General features: G+C 33.3%; 1 protein-coding gene across 1 annotated transcript in view; it reads left to right on the top strand.

The window, feature by feature from the left end:
• LOC140040741 (E3 ubiquitin-protein ligase MYLIP-like) overlaps positions 1-25687 on the top strand; it is a 37421-nt gene extending 11734 nt beyond the window's left edge. The window contains exons 4-8 of the mRNA XM_072086899.1: positions 9764-9982; positions 18978-19161; positions 22962-23150; positions 23552-23752; positions 23940-25687. Of these exons, the coding sequence (XP_071943000.1) occupies positions 9764-9982; positions 18978-19161; positions 22962-23150; positions 23552-23752; positions 23940-24197 (1051 nt within the window). The 3' untranslated portion in view covers positions 24198-25687. The remainder of the gene's footprint in view (positions 1-9763; positions 9983-18977; positions 19162-22961; positions 23151-23551; positions 23753-23939) is intronic.
• The last annotated feature ends 466 nt before the right edge of the window (positions 25688-26153 follow it).

Here is a 26153-nt window from a genome sequence, read left to right as displayed (position 1 = left end):
TGGCCTTTGCGCTTGATGTCGGAAGCACAGGCGATCATTGTGACGGGTATTTATTAAAATACAGTCATGAACTGTGCTGCAGTCTACAGTAGAAACCCCACCAGAACCTTAAAACAAAATATAAATAATAAGAAATTTATCACTTCTAATGGACAAAGATGAAATTGAAAGCAAATTTAACCTCTCCTCATAGCACATCTTCATCCACGATGCTGTTTGAGAGCAAGACAAGTTGCTCTCCTATGGACCCCCTCAAGCTGATCTGACAAAGACTTTGTCCATGGAAACCAAGCAGGTTGCGCATACTCCGGACCAGGCAAAACAAGACTTTTGTACAAAGACAAAAATGCACTGGTCAAAGCATGTCCAGCCACACACAAAGCCCAACATACGTTTAGTTTTGGAAACAATGACATGGACATGGTCATCCCAGGTCAATTTTGAGTTAAAAGTTACACCAACGTAATTAAAAGATATCACCGGACTAATAGGAGAGCCAGAAAAACGGTATTTACGCGAACGTGCGACATGCAGGACATTCGTCTTCATAACATTGAAAGGCATGCGATTTGCTTGGCTCCACAGACCAATTCGGTCCAGATCAGCTTAGAAGGTTTAGAGAATCCTGAGGAGAGTTAATTGCATTATAAAAAAGAGTATCATCAGCAAAAATAGCAGTTTTACATTTAAGTGAACAAATAATATCGTTAAAAAAAAGTTAAAAAGAATGGGACCGAGTACACTGCCTTGAGGTATCCCACTGGTTACCTCCACCCAGTTAGATGAAGACCATATAAATTTTTTTTAAACTTTTGGTATCTTTTAATTAAAAATGACTTTAACCAGTACCATATATCACCAGTAATGTTAAATTGCTGGGAAAGCTTATTGAGGAGAATGTCATGAGGCATCCGGTCATAGGCCTTCGAGATATCTATAAAAAAAAACCGGGCGGTAGTTAAAATTTGGCAGTCACTCCTTTCTTAAAGATAGGGGTGAAATGTGCCCTCTTCCAACCCTCTGGCACACAACCTGATGAAATTTAAATTTTAAACAACTCGTAAAGAACTGGGGCAAATGTCGGGGCACAGAGCTGGAATAGCTTGGGAGACAAGTTGTCTGGGCCTGCAGCCTTGTTTGTTTTAAGCTTCTGCAACAAGCTACTGTAGTGATTTGTGAAACAGAAAAATAAACACTGGATAAGGTACTGTAGTGTGTTGTAGTATGATCTATAACATGATTTTAAAATGTTTTTATTGTCAATGCATTCAGTACTTAAAATCTAGTGGTATTGGTAATAAATCTCCAGACATATATTGTTTTATTATCTACACTGGGATCAGACGTGTATAGGCCCTTATGTATAATTTGTCGGTGACATTCAAAAATATTATACAACCTGTCATACGGAATGATGACAGCTACAGCTGTTTATTAACTCTCAAAATCACACCTTTGTTACTTCCCTTGAAAGTATGCAAATTAGTAGTACAACAGGTGGAAGTTGCCATCTCTATTGGTCATTAGGGTTTTTCGAGATATGACAATTCACTGTAATTTGCATTTTCATATAACTTGTAATTTCATATAACCCTGTAATTTCATCCTAATATGCATATTTAAGCTAATTTGCATATCATCGGATGAGTGACAGAAGTGTGATGCTTAAATATTGATCTCCTCATCATATGTGACCATTTAAAAAAGAAAATTGTTTGCAATTTGTTTCACTCAAAATGATAGATTGCCTAGCCTATATGCCCACTCAAATTTTTAAAATAGGATTTTTTCGCTTTAGTACTAGTTAATCCCATTTAGAAGAGCGCTTATGCTTATCCTATTTCGCCCAAGATTTTAATATGTTCTTTCTCAATCAATTCTCTTTCACATGAGCTACAACAATAAAAAATGTTATTATGTCATAAAAATAATAATAGAATAACGTGACTTGCTTAATTTCATAGATACAGTACATATATTTCAATATGTCATAGCTCCACGGAATGAAAAGTAACCCACATGATTAAAACTTATTATGGAAGCTGTTGAATTGTAGATACAGTATGAATTCATATAAAAAATTATCTATCTGATACCATGATATGCCCAGTTGAATTCAAAAAGTCAGATTTTCATTTTTTCGTAAATGTTTTTTGCGTTTAAAAGAGAGCGCATCTTACTTTTACATGCCCAAAATTTTTCAAATTTGTATTAATATTATTTAGATAATTATCTTCTATCGTATTAAAAATTGGATTAAAATATGGGCCTCGTAATTTCATCTATGCTACACTGTATATAACATAAAGTGTATTCTACTGCAATATGCTGATACATGAATGAAACAAAATAGGTACAATTCAGCACAGTAAGCATATGTCTCATGTCATAAGATGGCATAATAATTGTAAACGTTCATGTATTTTAACGTATGTGCATGTTGCATTTCGAACTCGTCAAAGTGATGAGTTGAAATCTAGTTTTATTTTACTTTGAGTGGCCGTCGTGCGACGAGGCCAACAAGACCAACCACTGAAAAAAATAATCCCTACCGAATATAAAAGTGTTTTTCCTTGCAGGGTGGTTCAGTTCTCAGCTTATTACTAAATTACCGTCGCCCAGGCAATGTGTATGGTAATTGGTATGCATTAAATTATGATTGGTTTCACATAGAGGCTTTATCTAAACACTTGACAATTCAAATCAGAAACAATCGGTTCTTACGTACCTGTCTTCTATTTTGTGATGCAAGGCGATTTTCGATGATGAGCGTAGGTGTTTCCGTGGTGTGCATGAAGTTTCTCATAAGAAGTTCAGAATCCTGGTGATATTGGAGATGTGCATGGGTCGGTATGTCTGACTGGGCATCTTTCCAATTACGAAAAGGATGTGTGACGAGATTTTTTGCCTTCCTTCCTCGACAAGGAGTTACCAGAAAAAGGACACAACAGAGGCAAAAGAGGCCATCTGCGGACTTCGAATAGCTTAAAAAGTCATACTTTTTCAGCCAATCTCTTGAGCAGTATCGTTGTTTTTTTCCTCCTTTTTCGCTTCTATCATTGTACAGTTTAGCAGGAAACTTGAACCCGGCCTCTGGCTCACGATTTATGATTAAATGTAGCTTTGTTTCAGAAGTTAGGCTTACTTGTGCTGATGTGACAGCATCATATATGTCCGTATATCTCGTCTTGTTGGGTAATTCATCTTCATCGCTCGTTTCTTCTGGCACCACTTTCAGTACCTTCAATACGAGGATTTTTTGCGGTTGATGCTCCAAAAAAACTGAACAACGTTGATTGTTTTCGTTTGTCTGCCGTCATGATGATTGAGTAGTATATACTGCCTAGAATATAATGATTAAATATAAATAATCATTGCTATGCCTATTTATGATCGTATAATACAATATTAATAAAAACTAGACATGAAACTCGTCACTTTGACGAGTTTGGTTATCCGCCGCGCAAGTGGTGAAACATGGACGTTTAACGACGTACCTTTTAACATTAAGGGGATAGGTTGAGGCCAAAAGAAAGTGTACACGTTGGCATTATGACCTACAGGCCGGACAAGCAACTGACAAACAAACCAGAAAATGTAATAGAAATCACATATCTCCTAACAACGATGAACGGCTCTGATACGAGAAAAACATGGTTTGCCGCCCTCTATCCTGTAAAAATAACGTCTTATTTGGCCTGCTCTTTTAAATGTATTGAATTATAATGCAAAAGATAAAAATACGACTTTTCTCATTTAACTGGCCATATGATGACGTCACAACATCCGATTGGCAAAATGTTTACATGATTTCGTATCTACAATCCAATAGCTTCCGGAAAACGTTTTAATTGTGGTTATCACATTTTATTCTTGCGAGCTATAACAGTTTAAAATTTACTGTAAAGATGAAATTAATGCCACACGTAATTTCAATTTTTAGGCATGATGACGTCATAAAAATTAAAATATTTTTAACTCATGCGAAAGATAGTTGATTGAACTAATCCTAAATTGTATATTCGCGTGGCCACACGGTGACGCCACAATGTCCGGTTAGCCATATTAATACATGATCCGATATCTACAACTCATCAACTTCCAGAAAATGTCATCCACAAAAAGTTGACCGTGCAGTTTACCGTTTAAAAAAAGGCATATTTTTGACGAATTTTTGAACTTTTTCATCAAAAACGCGCCCATATTGTCCAATTCGACGTGCTCGTATGACGTAACTTTAAGTCGAAATTGTGTAAAAGTTGGTAAAATTACTAGAAGAGGCTGGAAAAACATAAATCACGCGAAAAAATAATGTTTTTAATGCTACGTGCGCACCGCACACGTAAACATTTGCGCACGCGTGGGAATTTTTGACATGCTTAAAATGACATGAAACGCGTAGAAAGTTGATTAGAAATTAATTTTGCGCATTTTGAAATTTTAAATGCGCGTGCGCGCGTAACTTTGTGTGAAACACGCATATTTTTTTTCAACAGAAAGTTAGCGCATGATATCTATATAAATTTACGTAAGGGCAAAATTCGGTAAATCGCGCCTTACTTCTAGAATTTTTACTCGATGGTATGTAAAGTTGGTTCGTACTTTCGGTACTGATTTTAACCACCTGATGTAACCCTGTTTACTAATTAAATTAAGTTAGATAATTAGTTATTGACGATTAAAACGAATTTAGGTTCAACGATTTGCCCCAAATAGGGGTGTTTTCCGATCGTGGTATACACTGTCTAATGGATGTCCATCTTGAAAAATACCCGCCACAAAAATGCGAGGAGGCTTCACATTTTCCTATCTCCTCCTACGATAATTGTTTTTAATAGCTGAAAACCGGTTGAACAGCTAGAGTACACCATCATAATGTTGAAGACAGGCCGATTTTCTTAAAAAAATACTATTTTGATAGATTTAATATACGATTATACAAATGTATTGATTTGCGATGAATGGAACATCCCAATCTCTCAGTCTGCCAGAGTTTGGTTTAACACAAGTCGGTAAATTTATGAGCCCTTGGTTTAACACATACGGTAGGTAAATATATGGGCCCTTTGAGAATAAACTTGCAATACTTTGACAATACTGTAAATACTATTTTTGGTCCTCATTTGAATCGAACATTTCTTACTGTGAATGTTCGTCCTGTTAGATAATAATAAACTGTATTACTAACACTAGATGGCACGCTCGCTTCGCTCGCGTACCATCTAGGGGTGCTCACAGATGGTTCTCGAATACAGTAGAATCCACGGACGGGGACTTTTTTGGGACACTAAACAAAAACGGAAGTGTCCCCCTAATTGGGGTATTCAGAAATAGAGACAACAAAACCAATACTGGATTCCATAAAGGACAATTAATTTATGTGGATTAAAGAAATTAGGGAGAAATGGAAATGTATGTACGGGAATTGGGCGGCAGCACGTGGTGGTGGTGATGGAACCGCAGTAATAAAGTTGATTGTATTTATATATTATAAGAACCAAACTAAATAAATAGACCTAGACATTTTGCGAAATGGAAATCGGAAATTCAAGCTCCTATTCAGTGAAAAATTAAACTGTAGTCTACCTAAATATTTAGGGCAAATCATCGGTTGTGGTGTTGAACTTCCTGTAAACATTTGTGTGAACCAAACTGGGTCGAATTTCTGTCATGAGTACTGATTTGTTGGCCTGTGATTTATGACGCCTAAGGGATCTATCTAGACTTATTTTTTAGAATAATGTACGTACCTGTCAGATACAATTGTCTTGTGTCGTATAATAAATAAGTACTGTAATAGTTACTGAAGTTACTATTACAATCTCGTCAATGAAAACACGAAAATGTATATGCACTTACTTATGAAAACGTATACAGTATTATACTCAGTTATTGAAACAGTAGGTTTAAAAAAGTTTCGTTTGTCTGTAAAATGATGTAATCAAGCTGTTTACATGAGTCTTAATTTATAAGCACATCAATAATAAAATAGTTTATCTATCCTGTAATTGCCAAGATTATGGTCGCTGTTGAATGAAATAAAGCCAATCGGTATCATATTTGTACAGAAACGTTTTCGCGGCCGAAGGGTGTAACCTAAATTCGTTGTATTATTATTATCGTCAAGAACTAACTGTAACTACATAGAAAGTAGGGTATCATAAATTTGGCCTTAGCACTCGGGGGAGTGGCTAAGATGAAGTCCGTGGGACTACTAAATATAAATTGTAATGAACCTCGAGGGACATAAATAGGAATATTTCATGTTTCATTATCAATGTATAATAAATGGAAACTGTTTACCGATTCAAATAATAGAAATTGGTTTTTAACATTTTCCGAACCTATTGCAAGTTTATTCTCAAAGGGCCCATATATTTACCTACCGTATGTGTTAAACCAAGGGCTCATAAATTTACCTACAGTACTTGTGTTAAACCAAACTACTGGATGTTCCATTCATCGCAAATCAATACATTTGTATAATCGTATATTAAATCTATCAAAATAGTATTTTTTAAAGAAAATCGGCCTGTCTTAAACATTATGATGGTGTACTCTAGCAATCTATCAAAATAGTATTTTTTTAAAGAAAATCGGCCTGTCTTCAACATTATGATGGTGTACTCTAGCTGTTCAACCGGTTTTCAGCTATTAAAAACAATTATCGTAGGAGGAGATAGGAAAATGCGAAGCCTCCTCGCTATGTAACATTAGGGTTGAGGGATGGGAAAGCGGATAGGTACAAAGAGGAACAATTTTTAAATATATTCTTTATCCACTGAGTAACGAAATATTTTGTTCATGTTTTATAGGCCTATAAATAATATACCTCTAAATACAGTAGGCCTAAAACATTTGCGATTTAATACTTTGTTAAAATTGTCACTGTCATAATCGATTGAAATATTAAAGTACATGTCACGATACACCACTACGACGTTTATATTTTTGGTAATTATTAATTAATACAAACGTTGAGAAGGAACTGTCAGTATACAGTTTATTTGTATATCTAACAGTAGAGCCTATCCACAGTCTCAGTAATAAAGTTTATTTGTATATATTTTTATATTACATCTAACAGTACGAACATTCACAGTAAGAAATGTTCGATTCAAATGAAAAATAGTTAATAGGTATTTACAGTATTGTCAAAGTATTGCAAGTTTATTCTCAAAGGGCCCATATATTTACCTACCGTATGTGTTAAACCAAGGGCTCATAAATTTACCTACAGTACTTGTGTTAAACCAACTCTGGCAGACTGAGAGATTGGGATGTTCCATTCATCGCAAATCAATACATTTGTATAATCGTATATTAAATCTATCAAAATAGTATTTTTTAAAGAAAATCGGCCTGTCTTCAACATTATGATGGTGTACTCTAGCTGTTCAACCGGTTTTCAGCTATTAAAAACAATTATCGTAGGAGGAGATAGAAAAATGCGAAGCCTCCTCGCATTTTTTTGGCGGGTATTTTTCAAGATGGACATCCATTAGACAGTGTATACCACGATCGGAAAACACCCCTATTTGGGGCAAATCTTTGAACCTAAATTCGTTTTAATCGTCAATAACTAATTATCTAACTCAATTTAATTAGTAAACAGGGTTACATCAGGCGGTTAAAATAAGTACCGAAAGTACGAACCAACTTTACATACCATCGAGTGAAAATTCTAGAAGTAAGGCGCGATTTACCGAATTTTGCCCTTACGTAAATTTATATATAGATTGTGGATAGGCTCTACTGTTAGATATATAAACACATTATTATATACAAATAAACTTTATACTGACAGTGTCCTTCTCAACGTTTGTATTAATTAATAATTACCAAAAATATAAACGTCGTAGTGGTGTATCGTGACATTTACTTTAATATTTCAATCGATTATGACAGTGACAGTTTTAACAAAGTATTAAATCGCAAATGTTTTACTGTATTTAGAGGTATATTATGTATAGGCTTATAAAACATGAACAAAATATTTCGTTACTGAGTGGATAAAGAATATATTTAAAAATTGTTCCTCTTTGTACCTATCCGCTTTCCCATCCCTCAACCCTAATGTTACATACAAAACACAAATTTTGTTTCTTTAAATGAGTCCAAATCAAAAATTTGGACTCATTTTGTGATAAGTTTCTCCTTCGGAAGTAATTCCCAGGGTGCTAATTTTAGTTGACTACATAAATCATCGTGTCTATTTATTCGTTTCTGTAAACGACAATGTATTTATAGTCCTGCAGTACGTACATTTGAAATCGCCAGTTTTGTTACGCTGAAATTACTGTATATTCGAGAACCATCTGTGGGCACGACCTAGATGGTACGCAAGCGAAGCGAGCATACCATCTAGTAAATTAAACTTTTGCAAAGTTTCACTTTAAAATGTTATTTGGTTTTCGACATATGTTAAATACGAGAAAATCGTTAAATCGCGCGTACGTCACGTTGCGCAATTGTAAACATCATGAAAAGCTTCGCTTGACGACGTTACATAAATGTCAAAATGTTAACATAGTTAACAAAATGTTATGTTTGCAAGTTTTAGAGAAAAGCGTTACACAAAAATCATACAGAAAGAAAGAAGATGAAAAAAAAGATGATGATGATGATGATTTCGTACAATCACAAGAGGTTATCCTACAACTTCGTTGCGGATAACCAATGATAAGTATAATACAACTGGTCTGCCTCCTAAGTACTAGATTTACATTCATTGCCCAACCTACTCGACGAGAAAAATGTCTAGGGAGGGCCTATTTAAATCAGCACAAGAGGTCCTTGCAGACAACTAGGCCCTAATCTTACGGGTTAAAGAAGATTGATATAAACTGTTTAAATTGTGAAATAGTAGGCCTTTTAGGCAAAACTATAAACAAATAAATTATGAAATGTTGAAACTTACAAATTTAGATGTAATAAAGCTAGATGACGAATATTTAAAGTATTTTAAAAATACCTTCTTCAACCACCTCAATTGAATAGCTCATTCAGCTTACAACACCACGTACTCCCAGAAAAACCGCGTGTAGTAGTTGAAGACCCCAAAATAGTCTTGTACAACTCTGTGGTATCTATGGGTTTGGCAAAAATAAGAACTTTAAAGTTATTAATATAAAAGTTATAACCCTTCAAAAACTATAATAAAGCAAAAATCGTTGTTTTTTGGAAACTTCAACGGACCATAACTTTTGAATGGATAATCCGATTTCATTCATTTAAATTTCAAAAGATTAGGTTCAGTAAATTAACTAAAAGAAAAAGTACCATCATTAATTTGAATTTTTACATTGGGATACCTACAGTAATATAAATGTATACCTTCTTATCAATTTGAGACCAAAATTACCTTGCTGTGAGTTGTTGTCGAGATTTAAGGACCTATTGGTGTTTCACACTGACCTTTCGCCACATTTTCAAAAGGTGTAACCAAGCCAAAAATGATTGTTTGACCATCCTAAACCAATTTCTGAAGTCAAATTATCTGGACCTCAAAGTGCATACGAAAGTTGATCTTGCTACCTAGAGTAAAAATTGCGCAGTTTTACATTAAAAGATAAGATCAGTGATCCATGAAGTTTAAGATGATTTTTTTAATCACCTGGACATTAGGCCTACACTAAGGTCAAATACATGTGTGTTTCTTTTTCAAGTTGTCAATGCTTTAACTTGGTGCTTGTTGGTTTCTGCTTGGACAAAGAGGCCGAAAAGGTTTTTAATGCTATTGCACATGGTTTTTTCTTTACAGTGAAAATAAATTGTCAGAGTTGGAGATTGCTCATCGTAGGTTAGATGCGAATATGACCAAATCTTTTGCTGAGATAAAGTTTATCAACAAAGTTAGTAAACTGAAAGGCTATGGAGTTGAGTACTTCACTGCAGAATCATTTGACAAGAAAGATATTGTTATTGGCGTGTGTTGCACAGGTCTTCAGGTATTATCAAAAGAAAGGCAGCTAAAACACAAGTAAGATGTTATTGTGTTGAATTTTAAAATCTTAATCTAAAGTTAAGAATTAATGTAATATAAAATTATCATTCATTGATGCTCTACCACTCCTAGTGAGTTTTACAAAGAATTTAGTACATTGGTGAATATAAGGTAATACACTGTTAAATAAAGAACAACTACATGCTATATATAGTCTATAATCTGCCTAGAAAGTGTAAATGAATAGGTGTCATATTGGCTGATAATTAAAATATCTAATTTTGATACTGCGACCCCCAGCCTTCTTTCTCCTCTTACCAACACCATTGCTTGATAGCCTACTACCCCTAGCCCAAGCAGAAATCCCTTCCATCCTATCACACCACCGCCAGCATGAACGATTTTGGGAAACGACGAGGACTGCTGAACGCAGCGTTCGGAAATTGCAAGGAAATTTTTCACGGTTAATGTCGATCGTATTGTATTAATTATCGCGCCACCAATTAAATATGAATTGTTTTTAAATACAACACTACATTACAATTAGAACATATTTATGTACATTTTGAATACCTTATCAAACAGCCAAACGAACATCGTGCACATCGTTTTATTTAAGGAATGTGTTTTTTTAGAATTTTTACACTTAATAATTTTTATCGTATTAAAGTTTTAATGTAATTTTAAGAGTTATCCTTTTCGGCTCTCTGGTTTTTCTTATTATCATTCATCTAATATAAATCTCATTCCACCTAGGAGTTAAATTGTAAATCCATTATTATTTAACTATTGAATGTCTAACATCCATGCTACATGCGCGTTTGTTCTTTTGTGGCAGTGGCAGACTGGTTTAATAATATGTTTATATATGTATTGTATAGCACGAAGTGCATCATGAATCACAGCTTCTTTGATGTATTTTCACCCTAAATCAAGGTGGAAACTGGAAATCACACTTATCTGGGAGTGTGGCAGTACTGTATGGTCTAAACGTTTTGATAATGATCTTGACAAACTTACTAAACTTCAAAAACGTGGAGGAAGATTAATATTAAATGGACATTTCCTCACACCTTCTAAAGATATGTTCACATCACTTGGTTGGTTAAACCTTTTTGTGATTTATTTTATCTCAAACGATCATCTTTAATAGTGTTTACGTGTTTAAATGAAGATGTACCCGAATACCTTAAATCATATTTTAAATTTTCTAATGAAAATCATGATCATTTTACAAGAAATAGTTGCAAATCACTTTCCCTTGAAAAATGTAGAACAGAGTACCGGTACTACTGTATAAGCATTCATTTAAATGGAAAGGTGCTGATCTTTTTAACACTGAAGAAACTAAATCGTCAAGTAATTTAAATGTTTTCAAAAGTAACTTTAAGGCATTATTATGTTACTGTTATTTTTATATTTTAGTTTACAAAGTACTATTGTACCCAGGGCCACAAGGGAGACCTTTTTTTTTTTTACTGATTAGGCCACCCTGGTTAAATATTGTGAATAAAATAAATAAATAAACTAGATTTAATTCGTCACTATGACGAATTATAGGTTAATATGCATTGATTTACTGTAAATAAAGCTAATTGATTGATTGAAGATATATTGATCGATTGATTTTCTCAGAATCTTTAGTTGTTTATAATATATGATAGGATCTTGCTAACGCAAATATAATACACCCAGTAGTTACCAAGTTACGCAAAGTCTTAACTTTGACCATATTGACCTTTTGGCCCCTGTACTGACCGAGCATCCCAATTTTTTTTCGGCCAACAGCAAAAAATTGATTTGTATTGATATAAGGAAGCAAAAAAACATTGTTATAGTTTGCTAGAGGGTGCAGGTAAACCCCCTCTGGCTCCCCAACTATGAACTTTTGAAGGAAGAAAGTTAATGTCAAGTTTGTTATTTTGGCCTAAGAAAATGTCATAATTTGTTTGATGGTTGAAATTAATTTTTTTAAATTTAATATATGCAATTAATGATGACTTAATTAACTTTTGTTCTCTTAATTTCATAATAAATCATACATATGATACATACACTTCAAGAAAATGAAATAAAAAATAGGTGTTCCCGAGCATTCTGACGATCCATATTAATTCTAAAATTTAGCATATTTTCACCATTTTGTTAACTAACGCAATTTAGCGTTGAAAAGTGAATAAAATATGATGATATTATCAAAGAAAGGTTATACAACAGTAATCGGACAAAAACAGTGCGCATTAACGTTTGATGACGCGCAGTGCGCGTGCAAAAATCTGCACACTCATGGCAATTTTTTTAACGCTTAAAATTGCCTGAAACGTACTCTAATTTCATCGAATATAAATTCTGACAATTTTGAACATTTTAAGCGGGCGTACGCATGCGTTATATGCGCTACGTACGTAATTGTATTGCCATATGATGAAATATGACCTTAAATTTATGAGTACCAAATTTTGTTTAAAAGTGATTCATGCTTGTGAAGATATGATTACAAACGTGATTTCGTTAAATCGCGCGTAGACCGCGTAATGTTTGATTGCGCACCGTGAAAACATAACCACATCGATTCCTGGCCATAAGGAATATACTCTGAAAAATTGACTTAGCTAGATGAAACTGATATCAAGATAATTCACGGACAAAATAATGCTAAGGAAAGAATAAATAAACTAGACATGAAACTCGTCACTTTGACGAGTTAGTTATCCGCACGACAAACGCCACGTGCACGTCATACGTTGGAATATTGCACACAGAAAAAGATTATGGCATTATGACCTGAACTGAAGAATATGATATGTTGTTATTGCTGATTACTGTCAATTTCGTGTCATATATACAGTATAAACAGCGTAGAGCGAAAAATCAATGGGGTCAGAGATCTTTTTACGTTGCGGCCGCAAGTGTATGGAACAGCTTACCAGCAACAGTTAAATGCTCAACTAGTCTAAACAGTTTCAAGACCAACCTAAAGACGTCGCTATTCGCTGATGTTCTCGCACGTTGTTAATGCACAAAGCGCCATGAGCGCCACATGGGTGGAGGATACCGGCGCTATATAAGTTTTCATTTATTATTATTATTATAAACAGTACAATCTGTATACATTACATACAGTGTAGAATAGGTGAAATTACGGGACCCGCCAATTATTCCAATTTTTAACTTGTCGAAGGTATCAAAATGGAAAACTAAGATAGCAATTTCGGAAGCAAATTATCTCAGCAACAACATATTAACGTGTAAAAGAAATTTGAATACATAAAATATAGATGCATGCTCTTTTAAATGTGATGAACTATGACGCAAAATATAAAAATACGACTTTTTATATTCAACTGGCCATATGATGACGTAACAACATCTGATTGGCAAAATGTTCACATGAATTCGTATCTACAATCCAATAGCTTCCAGAAAACGTTTTAATCATGATTATCACTTTTTATTCTGATGAGCTATAACAGATTAAAATTTACTGTAAAGATGAATATAAGTGACCCACGTTATTACATTTTTAGACATGATGACGTCATAGAAATTAAAATATTTTTAACTCATGCGTAAGATAGTTGATTGACCTAGAAAATATAATAATCGGGGTGAAAATGGAAAACAGGTAAGTGGAGATGCGCTCTATTAAATGTGATGAGCTATGACAAAAGATACAAAAATCCTATATTTTATATTCGCGTGGCCATACGATGACGTCACAATGTCCGGTTTGCCATATCAATGCATGATTCCATATCTACAACTTATCATCTTCCTGGATATGTAATTTTAAAAAAGTTCACCTCGTAGTTTAGAATCTCTGATTATTTTTAAAAAGGTATAATTTTGACAAATTTTTAAACTTTTTCATCAAAAACGCACGTAAATTATCCAATTCAACGTGCCTGTATGACGTAATTTTAAGTCAAAATTGTTTAAAAGTTGGTAAAATTACTAGAAAAGGCTGGAAAAACACAAATCACGCACCATGCGTGGGAATTTTTTACATGCTCAAAATGACATGAAACGCGTAGAAAGTTGATTAAAAATTGATTTTTCGCATTTTGAAATTTCAAACGCGCGTAACTTTGTGTGAAACATGCCAATTTTTTTTCACAGTCAGCTAGCGCAAGATATAAATTAAACTTTTGTTAAGTTTCAATTTACGTTGTTATATGGTTTTCGATATGTTAAAAACGCGAAATTCATAAAAACGCACGTAAGTCACGTTGCGCATTTCTGACGTCATTCACAATAGCAGGTGCACAACTTCACGTGAATGCCCACATGTTGACAAAGTTATAAAATGTTATGTTTACACGTTTTTGAGATATGCGTGACACAAAAATGACAGAAAGAAAAAGAAGAATACAGAAAAAAAAGTTACAGTTACAAGGAGTTATCCGCTGAATGCGGATAACTAATAAATAAATAAATAAAGATCCTGACAGAATCAAGAGGTTATATGCATATCATGCATATAACCTAATAAATAACACAGATTGTTTTCTCTACCATCTACCATTTGGTTAAGATATTCTTGATATTACATTGCTGATGAACTTAATTCGTATTTATAATGGATGGACCAACTGTTGTTAAGAAGGGATGGGTGTTAATATAACATACAGAGGGTTTCAACATTCCAAAGACAAGACTGCAAGCAGTATTGGAAATGTATAAAAAGAACATGTTCTGGAAGGGTACACACCATGGGTGAAGGGGACGCACTTTTTGTTAGTATGGCTACTCTACATAGCCATGAAGTGGATGAAGAGTCTGTTAGCAGAGACATAATATAAGGCTGGATTATGTCAACGTGCTGCCAACAACCCAACACAACCACTCCGACAGGTACGTCAATTTAACTTATTATGTTCATATAATGTTCTTAACCAAATTAGTTTTTAGCGTATTTAATTTTACTTACTGTATGTTCTTAACCCAATAATAGTTAGCATATTTAATTTAACTTATGTTCAGTTCATACAATGTTCTAAACCCAATTAGTTAGCGTATTTAATTTAACTTATGTTCAGTTCATAAAATGTTCTTAACCTAATTAGTTAGCGTATGTAATTTATTTATACAATGTTCTTAACCCAATTAGTTAGCGTATTTAATTTATTTTCATACAATGTTCTAAACCCAATTAGTAAGCGTATTTAATTTAACTTATGTTCAGTTCATACAATGTTCTTAATCCAATTAGTTAGCGTATTTAATTTAACTTATGCTCAGTTCATACAATGTTCTAAACCCAATTAGTAAGCGTATTTAATTTAACTTATGTTCAGTTCATACAATGTTCTTAATCCAATTAGTTAGTGTATTTAATTTAACTTATGTTCAGTTCACACAATGTTCTTAACATAATTAGTTAGCGTATTTAATTTAACTTATGTTCAGTTCATACAATGTTCTTAATCCAATTAGTTAGCGTGTTTAATTTAACTTATGTTCATACAATGTTCTTAACCCCATTAATAGCGTATTTAATTTACCTTATGTCTAATTTGCAGATGTATCATGCTAGACGAAAAAACATGCCTGCTATGCATGCAACTTGTGCCGACGGGGAATTACCAGACGAATGGTCACTCACTAAGGACGGTGAACTGTTCCTGCTTCACCAAGATGACGAAATCTCTAGAAAATAGCGGAAGCCGATACTTTGTTCAAGGTTTCTCCTCGGATATACACTTAACTCTTTACTCTACATGCTGTCATTCATGGATTCTTCTTACCTCTTTTATTCGCTTTGCTGCCTGTTCGGCACATCGTCAATTACCATTTAGCCCGGCATGATACCAACAATTGCGCTAATGTTTTGTGGGACAACTATGAAAGGCTGCAACTTTTAGCTAGCTACTGTAGGCCTAGCCTAGGTGGCCTAGCGATCGCTAGCTTAGCGGTTAGCTAGGCTTGTGATTTTTTTCGTTTTTGCGTATGAAAAAACATTGCTAACACAAAGGTATCTTAAGCAATAGAAACCATTAATTAAAGTACGATTTTTCATAGTTTTATTATTTTCGGCAATGTGGGTTTTTTGTGTGCCGATTTGAACCCATTTACATAGAGTCAGCAAACTGGTCAGATACCATTCACATATTTTTATAGGTAGTGCTATTCAATTCCTAGAATCGATTTTACTAAAACATAGAAACAAAGTATCATTAAATTTGTTTCATATTTTTTTAAACTAAGCTAAATCCTACTGAGCATTATAACAATTCAGTATTCTCTTCATGACTCATTAAATATTACTATATTCTTGGTACTTTTACTTTCACATTCTTAACAGGAAATCAACATTACTTTCAAATGTTTGAATGTGCTACACTAATAAACTGCAAACTTATATTGACTGTAATTTGTTGAATAATTCTCTAATTTACAAAAAATCAGAATCCAAAGTCATTGTATTAATTATGCGCAAATGAATCGAAAACAAGGCAGATCTTTTTTTCAGTATTCGGATAATAAAGTAAAAGTGCTTTCAACTAACTCATTTAGGCTAGGCAATCTATCATTTTGAGTGAAGCAAATTTCAAACAGAGATTTGTCTGCTTTAAATGGTCACATATGATGAGGAGATCAAAATTTAAAACATCACACTTGTGCCACTCATCCTGATGATATGCAAATTAGTTTAAAAATGCAAATTAGGGTGAAATTACATGGTTACCATATCTCAAAAACTACTAGTCAAAGAGAGTTGATTTTTTCACTGATTTTATAATTAGAATGTATATTTATATTTACTCTGAGTATTTAATATGAGCATAACAATGATAATGAATAAATAAATTGAAAACAAACTCTCTACCTCTTTCTTTTTTTATAATAAACAACAAATTTATGAGTCAATCACACTCTCTCCGCTGATCCCCTACAAACATACACATGGCCAGCTGAGTTGGGGATTGTCTTAATTATTGTGGCATTTACATTGTAAAGATCAATCAATAAATGAAATACAGTGTTGTGCTACAAATTACGTGATTGTGACGTTTACATTGTAAATATCAATCAATAAATGAAATACGGTGTTGTGCTACAAATTACGTCATTGTGACGTTTACATTGTAAAGATCAATCAATAAATGAAATACGGTGTGGGCTACAAATTACGTCATTGTGACGTTTTCATTGTAAAGATCAATCAATAAATGAAATACGGGGTTGTGCTACAAATTACGTCATTGTGACGTTTACATTGTAAAGATCAATCAATAAATGAAATACAGTGTTGTGCTACAAATTACGTCATTGTGACGTTTACATTGTAAAGATCAATCAATAAATGAAATACGGTGTTGTGCTACAAATTACTTCATTGTGACGTTTACATTGTAAAGATCAATCAATAAATGAAATACGGTGTTGTGCTCCAAATTACGTCATTGTGACGTTTACATGGTAAAGATCAATCAATAAATGAAATACCGTGTTGTGCTACAAATTACGTCATTGTGACGTTTACATTGTAAAGATCAATCAATAAATGAAATACGGTGTTGTGCTACAAATTACGTCATTGTGACGTTTACATTGTAAAGATCAATCAATAAATGAAATACGGTGTTGTGCTACAAATTACGTCATTGTGACGTTTAGATTGTAAAGATCAATCAATAAATGAAATACGGTGTTGTGCTACAAATTACGTGATTGTGACGTTTACATTGTAAAGATCAATCAATAAATGAAATACGGTGTTGTGCTACAAATTACGTCATTGTGATAGCTAGTATCATTATTTATCGTGTAGATATTTTGTTTCCATCCTTAAGTAAAAAGGTTAATTTCAGTGTTTCTTATGTTATGTTTTATTGTATTGAATATACTAAATATTCATACGGTAAGTATAAACACTATCAGTATCAATGTTCAAAAAAAAATATTGTACTAAATAACCGTGATTTTATGTAAAAATGGCATAGTTCATATAATTGCCGAATAAGCTGCAACTTGTTTATGTCGTTCATTACTAAAAACGATAATTTTCGGTGACGAAAATGGGTAACTGGGTCAAAATGTTGAGGGCCGAAACATTCCTGATTTAAAAAGTCCCTAATTCTCCCAAAAAAATTTGATGTTTATTACTGTATGTTGTTGTGTTCTAGGATCAGCAATTCAAGGCATTGAAAACAAAGTTTGAAATTGATGATAAAGCGTGAGATTTAGATTTAGTGACTTCAGTCTCATGCCAGATGTGTGATACCTTTTTTTGCCTTTCATGGGATCATGAGTTTGTATGCAAATAATGGATGTTTATGATTTGGATGGTCAGAATTTCTCATGAGTTGAAAAATTCACTACTCTAGTTGCAAATAGAGCATTCAATTTTTTAACGAATGAAATATTCTCTCTTTTCAGCGAATACAAAATATTCATTATTTGTTTTAAAACACACATACTTCATTCAATTTATCCATGGTAAATCATCAACAAATGCTAGGCCGGGATCGCTATAGGCAGTGCTCCAAGACGCGGATTAGAACAGTTATAGACAGTGCGCACAACAAGTTGATTTTAGAATGTGATCAGGCAACGGCACATGGCAAAAATTTTCAAAATGTTTATAGAATGCTGAACATGCATCATCATTATCACCATTAGATATCACTTTTTCGTTAGATAATTCATTATTCTCTACTTCTGACTCTTTGTAGTAAAATATCATAATTGCGATATGATATTTATATAGGATTAAAACTTAAAATGTTATGTTAACATGAAATACACATCATTTTATAGCAACAATATTTTACTAATCACTTCTTTCCGTTTTTAATTAAAACGTATAAAATGTCAAGAAAAGTTGTTAAAAGAGACTACAATTGCAGAACGGTGTTATAAACACGGAATGAATATTAAATACCCTCCCTTTTCACCTAGACATTTGGAAATAAGACATTTAGAATGATGGTATGATGGCATTTTGTTAGGTCCCAACATGTTTGCCCTAATTTGGGTTCTACTGTAATCAGTTTTTATCCAAATATTTGTTCCTTTTTCTTTTCAGTATAAAATTTGAAGATATTAGTAGAGTATCATATCACCAAAATCAGTTCACAGTACATTACTATAGACCTCATGATGAGACAGATGGAGAGGATGTGTTAGCATGGCTCAAATATAGACTACCTACAAGAAGATCAGCACAGGCATTGTTCCGCTCATTTACAGAATCACATACTTTTTTCAGAGTGAGTAAATATGTTTCACTAAACAATCCTTATTTTCCTTCAGAAAGAACAATGTGGATTATGTATTTAATTTAATAATTAAGGTAGCTGGGATGTCACCAGGTAAAATGTTTTGGTACAATTTTTAGGCCTATATAAATATTGTAATGATTAATAAATAATAGTGGTGGTCGGCAGCCTGTAAATCCTTGTTGGAAATTTTAAGTGCTGGACAGGCCCGTCCGGAGCCGACCAGCGTGGTAACATCCCTGGGTAGTAATTATGTAGTTACTAGTAATATAGTTTTGGCATTGATGATTATTTTATCCAACTTTATTGTTAAAAAACATTCATATTCATGTATAGTAATAGAAGGCTTCCTTCACAAATTACTTTTGATGATTGGTTATTACTAGGTTGATTATGCTATAAAATATTTCTTAATGTAAAATTAATAACATACTTTATTTTCATCTTTAAAACTACTTTCAAATCCGTGAGAATGAGAAAAACCAACAAAAGCCAACCGACATTCGAACCTTGAACCTTCTGATTAATATGGATCTTTGTCACACTTGCCGTTGCCTGACAGAACAGTACTAGACTTCAATTGTACGCACATGTAACAGAGATAAAATTGATTAAGCCCTCATCTTTTTTCAGTACATTAATTCAGAATGCAGGATCTTTGAAGAAATACTTTTACATAAACATAGGTGACTGACATCTAGTAGCAACCATTTTATTAAACTAAATCAAAATGCTACAGTCGACCTTTTCAATTAAAATTTAAAACTTTACACCAAATTTTTTGTTAATTCTAAAAGTATCTATATATAAATTCTGGAATTTTACACGATGGTATATAAAGTTGGTACATAGTATCTATATATAAATTTACGTAAGGACAAAATTCGGTAAATCGCGCGTTATTTCTAGAATATTTACTCGATGGTATATAAAGTTGGTTCGTACTTTCGATACTGATTTTAACCGCCTGATGTAACCCTGTTTACTAATTAAATTTAGTTAGATAATTAGTTATTGACAATTAAAACGAATTTAGGTTCAATGATTTGTCCCGAATAGGGGTGTTTTCCGATCGTGGTATACACTGTCTAATGCCTGTCCATCTTGAAAAATACCTGCATACAATAATACGAGGATGATTCGCATTTTCCTATCTCCTCCTACGATAATTGTTTTTAATGACTGAAAACTGGTTGAAAACCTCAAGTACAGTGTCATAATGTTGAAGACAGGCCGATTTTCTTTAAAAAATACTATTTTGATATATACGTTTATAGAAATGTATTGATTTGTGATGAATGGAACATTCCAATCTCTCAGACTCCCAGTTTGTAGGTAAATTTGTGAGCCCTTGGTTTAACACAAGTAGGTAAATTTATAGGCCCTTGGAGAATAAAACTTATAGTATTGCAATACTTTGACAATATTGTAAATACTGTACGTATTAACCATTTTTGGTCGCCATTTGAATCGAAATTGTCTTACTGTGAATGTGGTTACTGTTAGATATATAAACAAAATATACAAAGAACATTTATTAATGTGATTGTGGGTAGATTACTGACAGTTGCTTCTCAACGTTTGTAATAATTAATAATTATAAAAAATATAAACATCGCAGTGGTGTATCGTTACATGTACTTTACTATTTCAATCGACTATAACAGGGACAGTTTTTAAAAAAGTATTATAAATCGTAAATGTTTTACTGTGTTTAGTGGTATATTATTGATAGGCCTATAAAACATTTAAAACAATATTTCGTTACTGAGTGGATAGAGAATATATTTAAAAATTGTTCTTCCCATCATCTTTCCTATCCCTCAACTCTAATGTTATATTATATAGAAAACACAAATTGGGTTTGTTTAAATGAGTTCAAATTGATTAATTTTTAAGACAAGGCCTAATTCCCAGGGTGCTAATTTTACATAAATCATCGTGTCTATTTATTCGTTTCTGTAAACGACAATTTACTATAGTCCTGCGGTACGTACATTTTTTACGCTGAAACTACTGTGTATTCGAGAACCATCTGTGGACACGACCTAGATGGTACGCGAGCGAAGCGAGCGTACCATTTAGTCTATATAAATTTACGTAAGGGCAAAATTCGGAATTAATATACGTTTATACAAATGTATTGATTTGCGATGAATGGATCATTCCAATCTCTCGGTCTTCCAATATAATTATTTGGTTTATTAACACAAGTAGGTAAATTTATGGGCCTTTGGGGGATAAACTTTAACATATGGACATGTTGAAGGGATTCGAATACATAGAATATAGACGCACTCTTTTAAATGTGATGAACTATGACGCAAAAGATGAAAATCCACCTTTTTTAATTCAACTGGCCATATGAGGACGTCACAAAATCCGATTTGCAAAATGTTCACATGAATTCGTATCTAATCTAATAGCTTCCAGAAAACGTTTAACCATGAGTATCACTTTTTATTCTGACAAGCTATAACAGATTGAAATTTACTGTAAAGATGAAAATAATTGACCCATGTTATTAAAATTCTTAGACATGACGTCATAAAAATAAAAATATTTGTAACTCATGCAAAAGATAATTGATTGACATAGGAAATATTAAAATCTCGGGGGAAATGGAATACGGATAAGCGAGATGCGCTCTATTAACTCTTTCACTGTGTATACCCGGTAATACCGGGTATGGGCAAAATAATGATATAATCATATTTGCCTATAATAGATAGCACCCTCTATATTTTTTCGATGAACAGAAAAAAAAACGGCCCTCTATAGTTGTATTATCGTCTTGAAAATCATCCGCCCTCTATAATTATATTATATATAGTATAGTATATATAATAATATTTCTATCTTGAAAAGTAGTTTTGAGTAGCGTCATGGCGGCCATTTCAAAAATAACAAAATTTACCCGCCCCCAATAGGGCAACATCGTGTTTATCACAACACGCAAAAAAAAAAAAATATGCAAATTATTTTTTTTATACCTAACTGTAGACTAACCCTTTGCCCATCACACATCACAAAAATAATTACACAATTATCTCAATTAGTATTTTTTTGCAATTTATTAAAATATCATATATTTTTCTTAAATATATCTCCGCAGTGAAGGGGTTAAATGTGGTGAGCTATGACAAAAGAGACAAAAATCTTATATTTTATATTCGGGTGGCCATACAATGACATCATATTATCCGAGAGGTAACAATGTTGCATGGATTCATATCTACAACTTATCTACTTGCATTACAAGTTTGAAAAAGCAAATTTTTGGCATGCACAAAATGCCATGATTTGCGTAGAAAGTTGATTGGAAATTAGTTTTGCGCATTTTTAAATTTTAAATGCTTGTGTGCGCGTAATTTTGTGTGAAACATGCCATTTTTAATCCACAGAAAGTTGACTGTTGATATGAATTAAATTAAGTGTCAATATAAAATGAAATTTGGTTTTTATTCTATGATCAATCATTGAAATTCATAAAATTGTTTATAAGTCACGTTCGCAACTCTGATGTTTTTCACAATTTTTCGAAACATACTCCCAAATCAATAAAATTATTCTATTGACAACCTATATTAACCATATTTCAATTCTCACTGATGAAGGGCTAGTGTTGCCCAAAATTGTTCTGGCTGTTTTGCTTTATCGTTTCGATATAGCTTTTTGCTTATATTAGTTTGTGTCTCCATTCAGATCCAGCTACTGATACCCACAGCATTGTCATTTTTTCAGTAATTTGCCTTTGGATTTAATATGAAAAAAACTGTTATATCTTCTAGTGCGAAACAGTTGAAAGGGTAGTGAGGCAGCAGCACTCGCACATTGGTTTTGGATCATTGCTTGTTCTGGTTAAACCAGACACTCAATGTGGTAAAATCTTTCGATTTGATGTATCCCGCACACGACGTCAAGTTCATGATTCAGCTTGGCGATTACTTCACCCTGGGGATGAACAAGATATTCCACAGGTTTGCATTATAAATATTCTTTTAATATCATATCTTTTTTCCTATCATGTTCTAACTGTTTCTAGTTTTTGGTTGAGCACTATAAGTACCATTCAGAGAAACTCTGGCCATTCCCCTTTCACATTAATCTTGCACCTCCAGGGTTTTCTAATAAAATTTAAAAAATTAGATGAATGTTCAGCCGACAGTAAGCTTCTTCTAACCCTAAAATGTTCTAATCCAGTGTTTTGTACTCTACACCTAACAAAAACGCTGCATTGGTGCATTCGTATACATCTAATTGTTTTAATGGAACCATAATTTTGATTGTACTGTACTTCTTTTTTTAGGTATTACACTTTACTATACATATAAATAAATTGCTATGCAGTTCATATGAAAACCATTTTATTTGTACCTAGATTTCAGGACATTCAGAATCATTTGAGACGGATTCGCATTTCACAAGCGGAACCATGAGAAGTACCCATTCACAGGAGATAATGCTTAGCAGACAGCCATCTAGGAGAAATGGAGCTCATATACAGACTCTAAAAAGTCATAATGAGGTCAAAGGTGATTCAAGTGATGATTCTACCCCTGAGAACACACTCAAATCTAAGGTTTGTATTAACTAGATAAGTTTTTTAATTTTAAAAAAGCCCTAATACTGAGAGTAGTATTAGTACAACCCTAAGCTACATTGCCACTATTTTAGGATATATTTTGGAGCTAACATTTCTGGTTAAAATACTATTTGTAACACTTGTGCATCAATAAAAATTGTCTTTTTTTATTCTTAATAATTAGACATGTAAACGTGACAGCTCACTTGGTACACAGGATGGGCCATCAAGCGAAGCGAGTATCATTGCCTCGTTGAAAGAGAAAATCAATCACATACAGGAATCAAGACTTTGCCAAGTGTGTCTTGATCAAAACTATAATACTGTTTTTTGTCCGTGTGGTCACATGACCTGCTGTGATTTATGTGCCCAAGAGTGTCTGAAGTGTCCAATGTGTCGTGCTGAAGTTGCCTATGTTCAAAGAGTCTTTGTAACATCATAGAGGTTTTCAAATTAAAGTCAATTTGAATATTCAGCAAACGCCATGTGAGTTGATTAGAGAATAATTTTCTGCATATTTACTATTTAAACGCACGTGTGCACGTAACTTTCTGTGAAACATGCCTTTTTTTTCAACAGAAAGTTAGCACATGATATGAATTACACTTTTTCAATTAAAAATTTTATTTCGTTTTTCACCTATGTTAAAAACGCAAAATTCATAAAATCGTGCGCAAGTCACGTTGTGCAATTGTAAATGCCATTAAAATGTTAGCTGCACAACTTCACACACACAGAAAAAAAAAAGAAATGATGATCTTTGACAATCACAAGGGTTATCCGCAACTTTTAGATCAACAATCGTCATGACTATTGTGTTAGGTATTGTAGCTAAAATTATATTAGCATGTTACTGTAATTTATATCAGGAATGGCACATTTTAAAGTGGAGCTCCACCCAGAAAATTACTATTTTTCATATATTTCAACTATTATTTAAAAATATCATCCCTTATACTTCATATTTTTTTGAATTTTTTTTCAATAAGTACGATTTTCTTGAAAATCACGCCTTTTTGCGTTTTGGGGGGATACCTTGTAATTTCCTATTATTTTACATGCAAAAGGGGGGTATATTTGAATAATCCTAAAAAATTCATTTCTTCACCAAAAAAAAAATGTAAAATGTATATTGATGTAATTTTTCCAGATCTTTCTATTTCTGGTATTTTTATCACGTATACATTGCGCAATTTTGCGTAAATAGACACTTTCCCCCGTTCGGGTCCAATTGGGTTTTTTATTTTGCTAGGGAGTACGATCACGTGACATTTTTCACAATCACACTACTGCAGCTGGCGATCTGTTATTTTGTCGCGATGTTATTTTTGACGGGCGAAAAGTATATTAAAACATTCTGAATGTGACCCTATTATGTTTCACAGTGTAATAATGTGATTATGAGACTATTACTAAAATGTCAAATTTAACGAGATTTGAGAAAGACGTGGCTATATATTCAATAAAGCTAGGCCTAGGCCTACTAGAGTGTAGGTATGTACCGATGCTGCTTGGCCTCTAGCTAGGCTAGGCTGACAGCAGTGAAGTTTGTTTTGCTGGCACCCGACCTTGGCCTACCCATGGGCCATGATAGGGTGCCTGAATAGTTGCTTTTCAGTCAGGTCTAAGCTTGCACATCGCTTTACTACTCTTTACTACTCTTGTTCTGTATACTATAGGATTTTGTGTTTCACAATTCTTAATGTGCGAGAAAACCCAGGAACGATAAATGGGGCGAAACGACCATGCCTATGAATACATAGGCCTCTAGACAAAAATTCAAGGCTAGCTAGGCTGAGCAGACGGCTGAGCTAGGCCTAGCCCTAGCTTAAAGTTAAAAGCAATCTGATAAGATTATTATGCTGTTGTTGTACAGTGAAAATCATGAGGTTACATGTAAATTATACTGACATTCTTATCGGAAATATTACTTAGGCCTAAACAAATCGTATTAATTGTGTGTATAAAATTTATTCCCCATTTTTCGACACATAATTTACCAAAGGGGAGACATTTCATCAATGCGTTGACCAGCGACTAAAACGCGTCAGTCGCTAAGTGTAACGCGTTTTGCGACGTATTGTAAACTAATAACCCCTAAGTTACTGAAAAACTGTAATGTGTTAAAAAACACTATTTCCTGACAGATTTTTTAGAAATGAGTTTTTGGAAAATATTTCCGTATTTTCCTGGTTTTTTTTATGCAATCACTTTCAATTAAACATACTTAAACATGATATAAGCTGAGAAAGTCTGAGTGTAGCTCCACTTTAATTGGTGTATGTGTCATCTAGCACCTCTCTTTTACATGTATTCGATTATGAGAAAGTATCTGATTTTTCAATCTTTTGTACCTCCTTGTTTTTAATCCAACGAAATTTAACCATAAGTAAACAAT

The sequence above is a fragment of the Antedon mediterranea genome, chromosome 2 (genome assembly GCF_964355755.1).
Source record: "Antedon mediterranea chromosome 2, ecAntMedi1.1, whole genome shotgun sequence".
Classification (NCBI taxonomy): Eukaryota; Metazoa; Echinodermata; class Crinoidea; order Comatulida; family Antedonidae; genus Antedon; species Antedon mediterranea.
The sequence above is the reverse complement of the archived record's forward strand: the minus strand, read 5'-3'. Positions and strand labels throughout refer to the sequence as shown.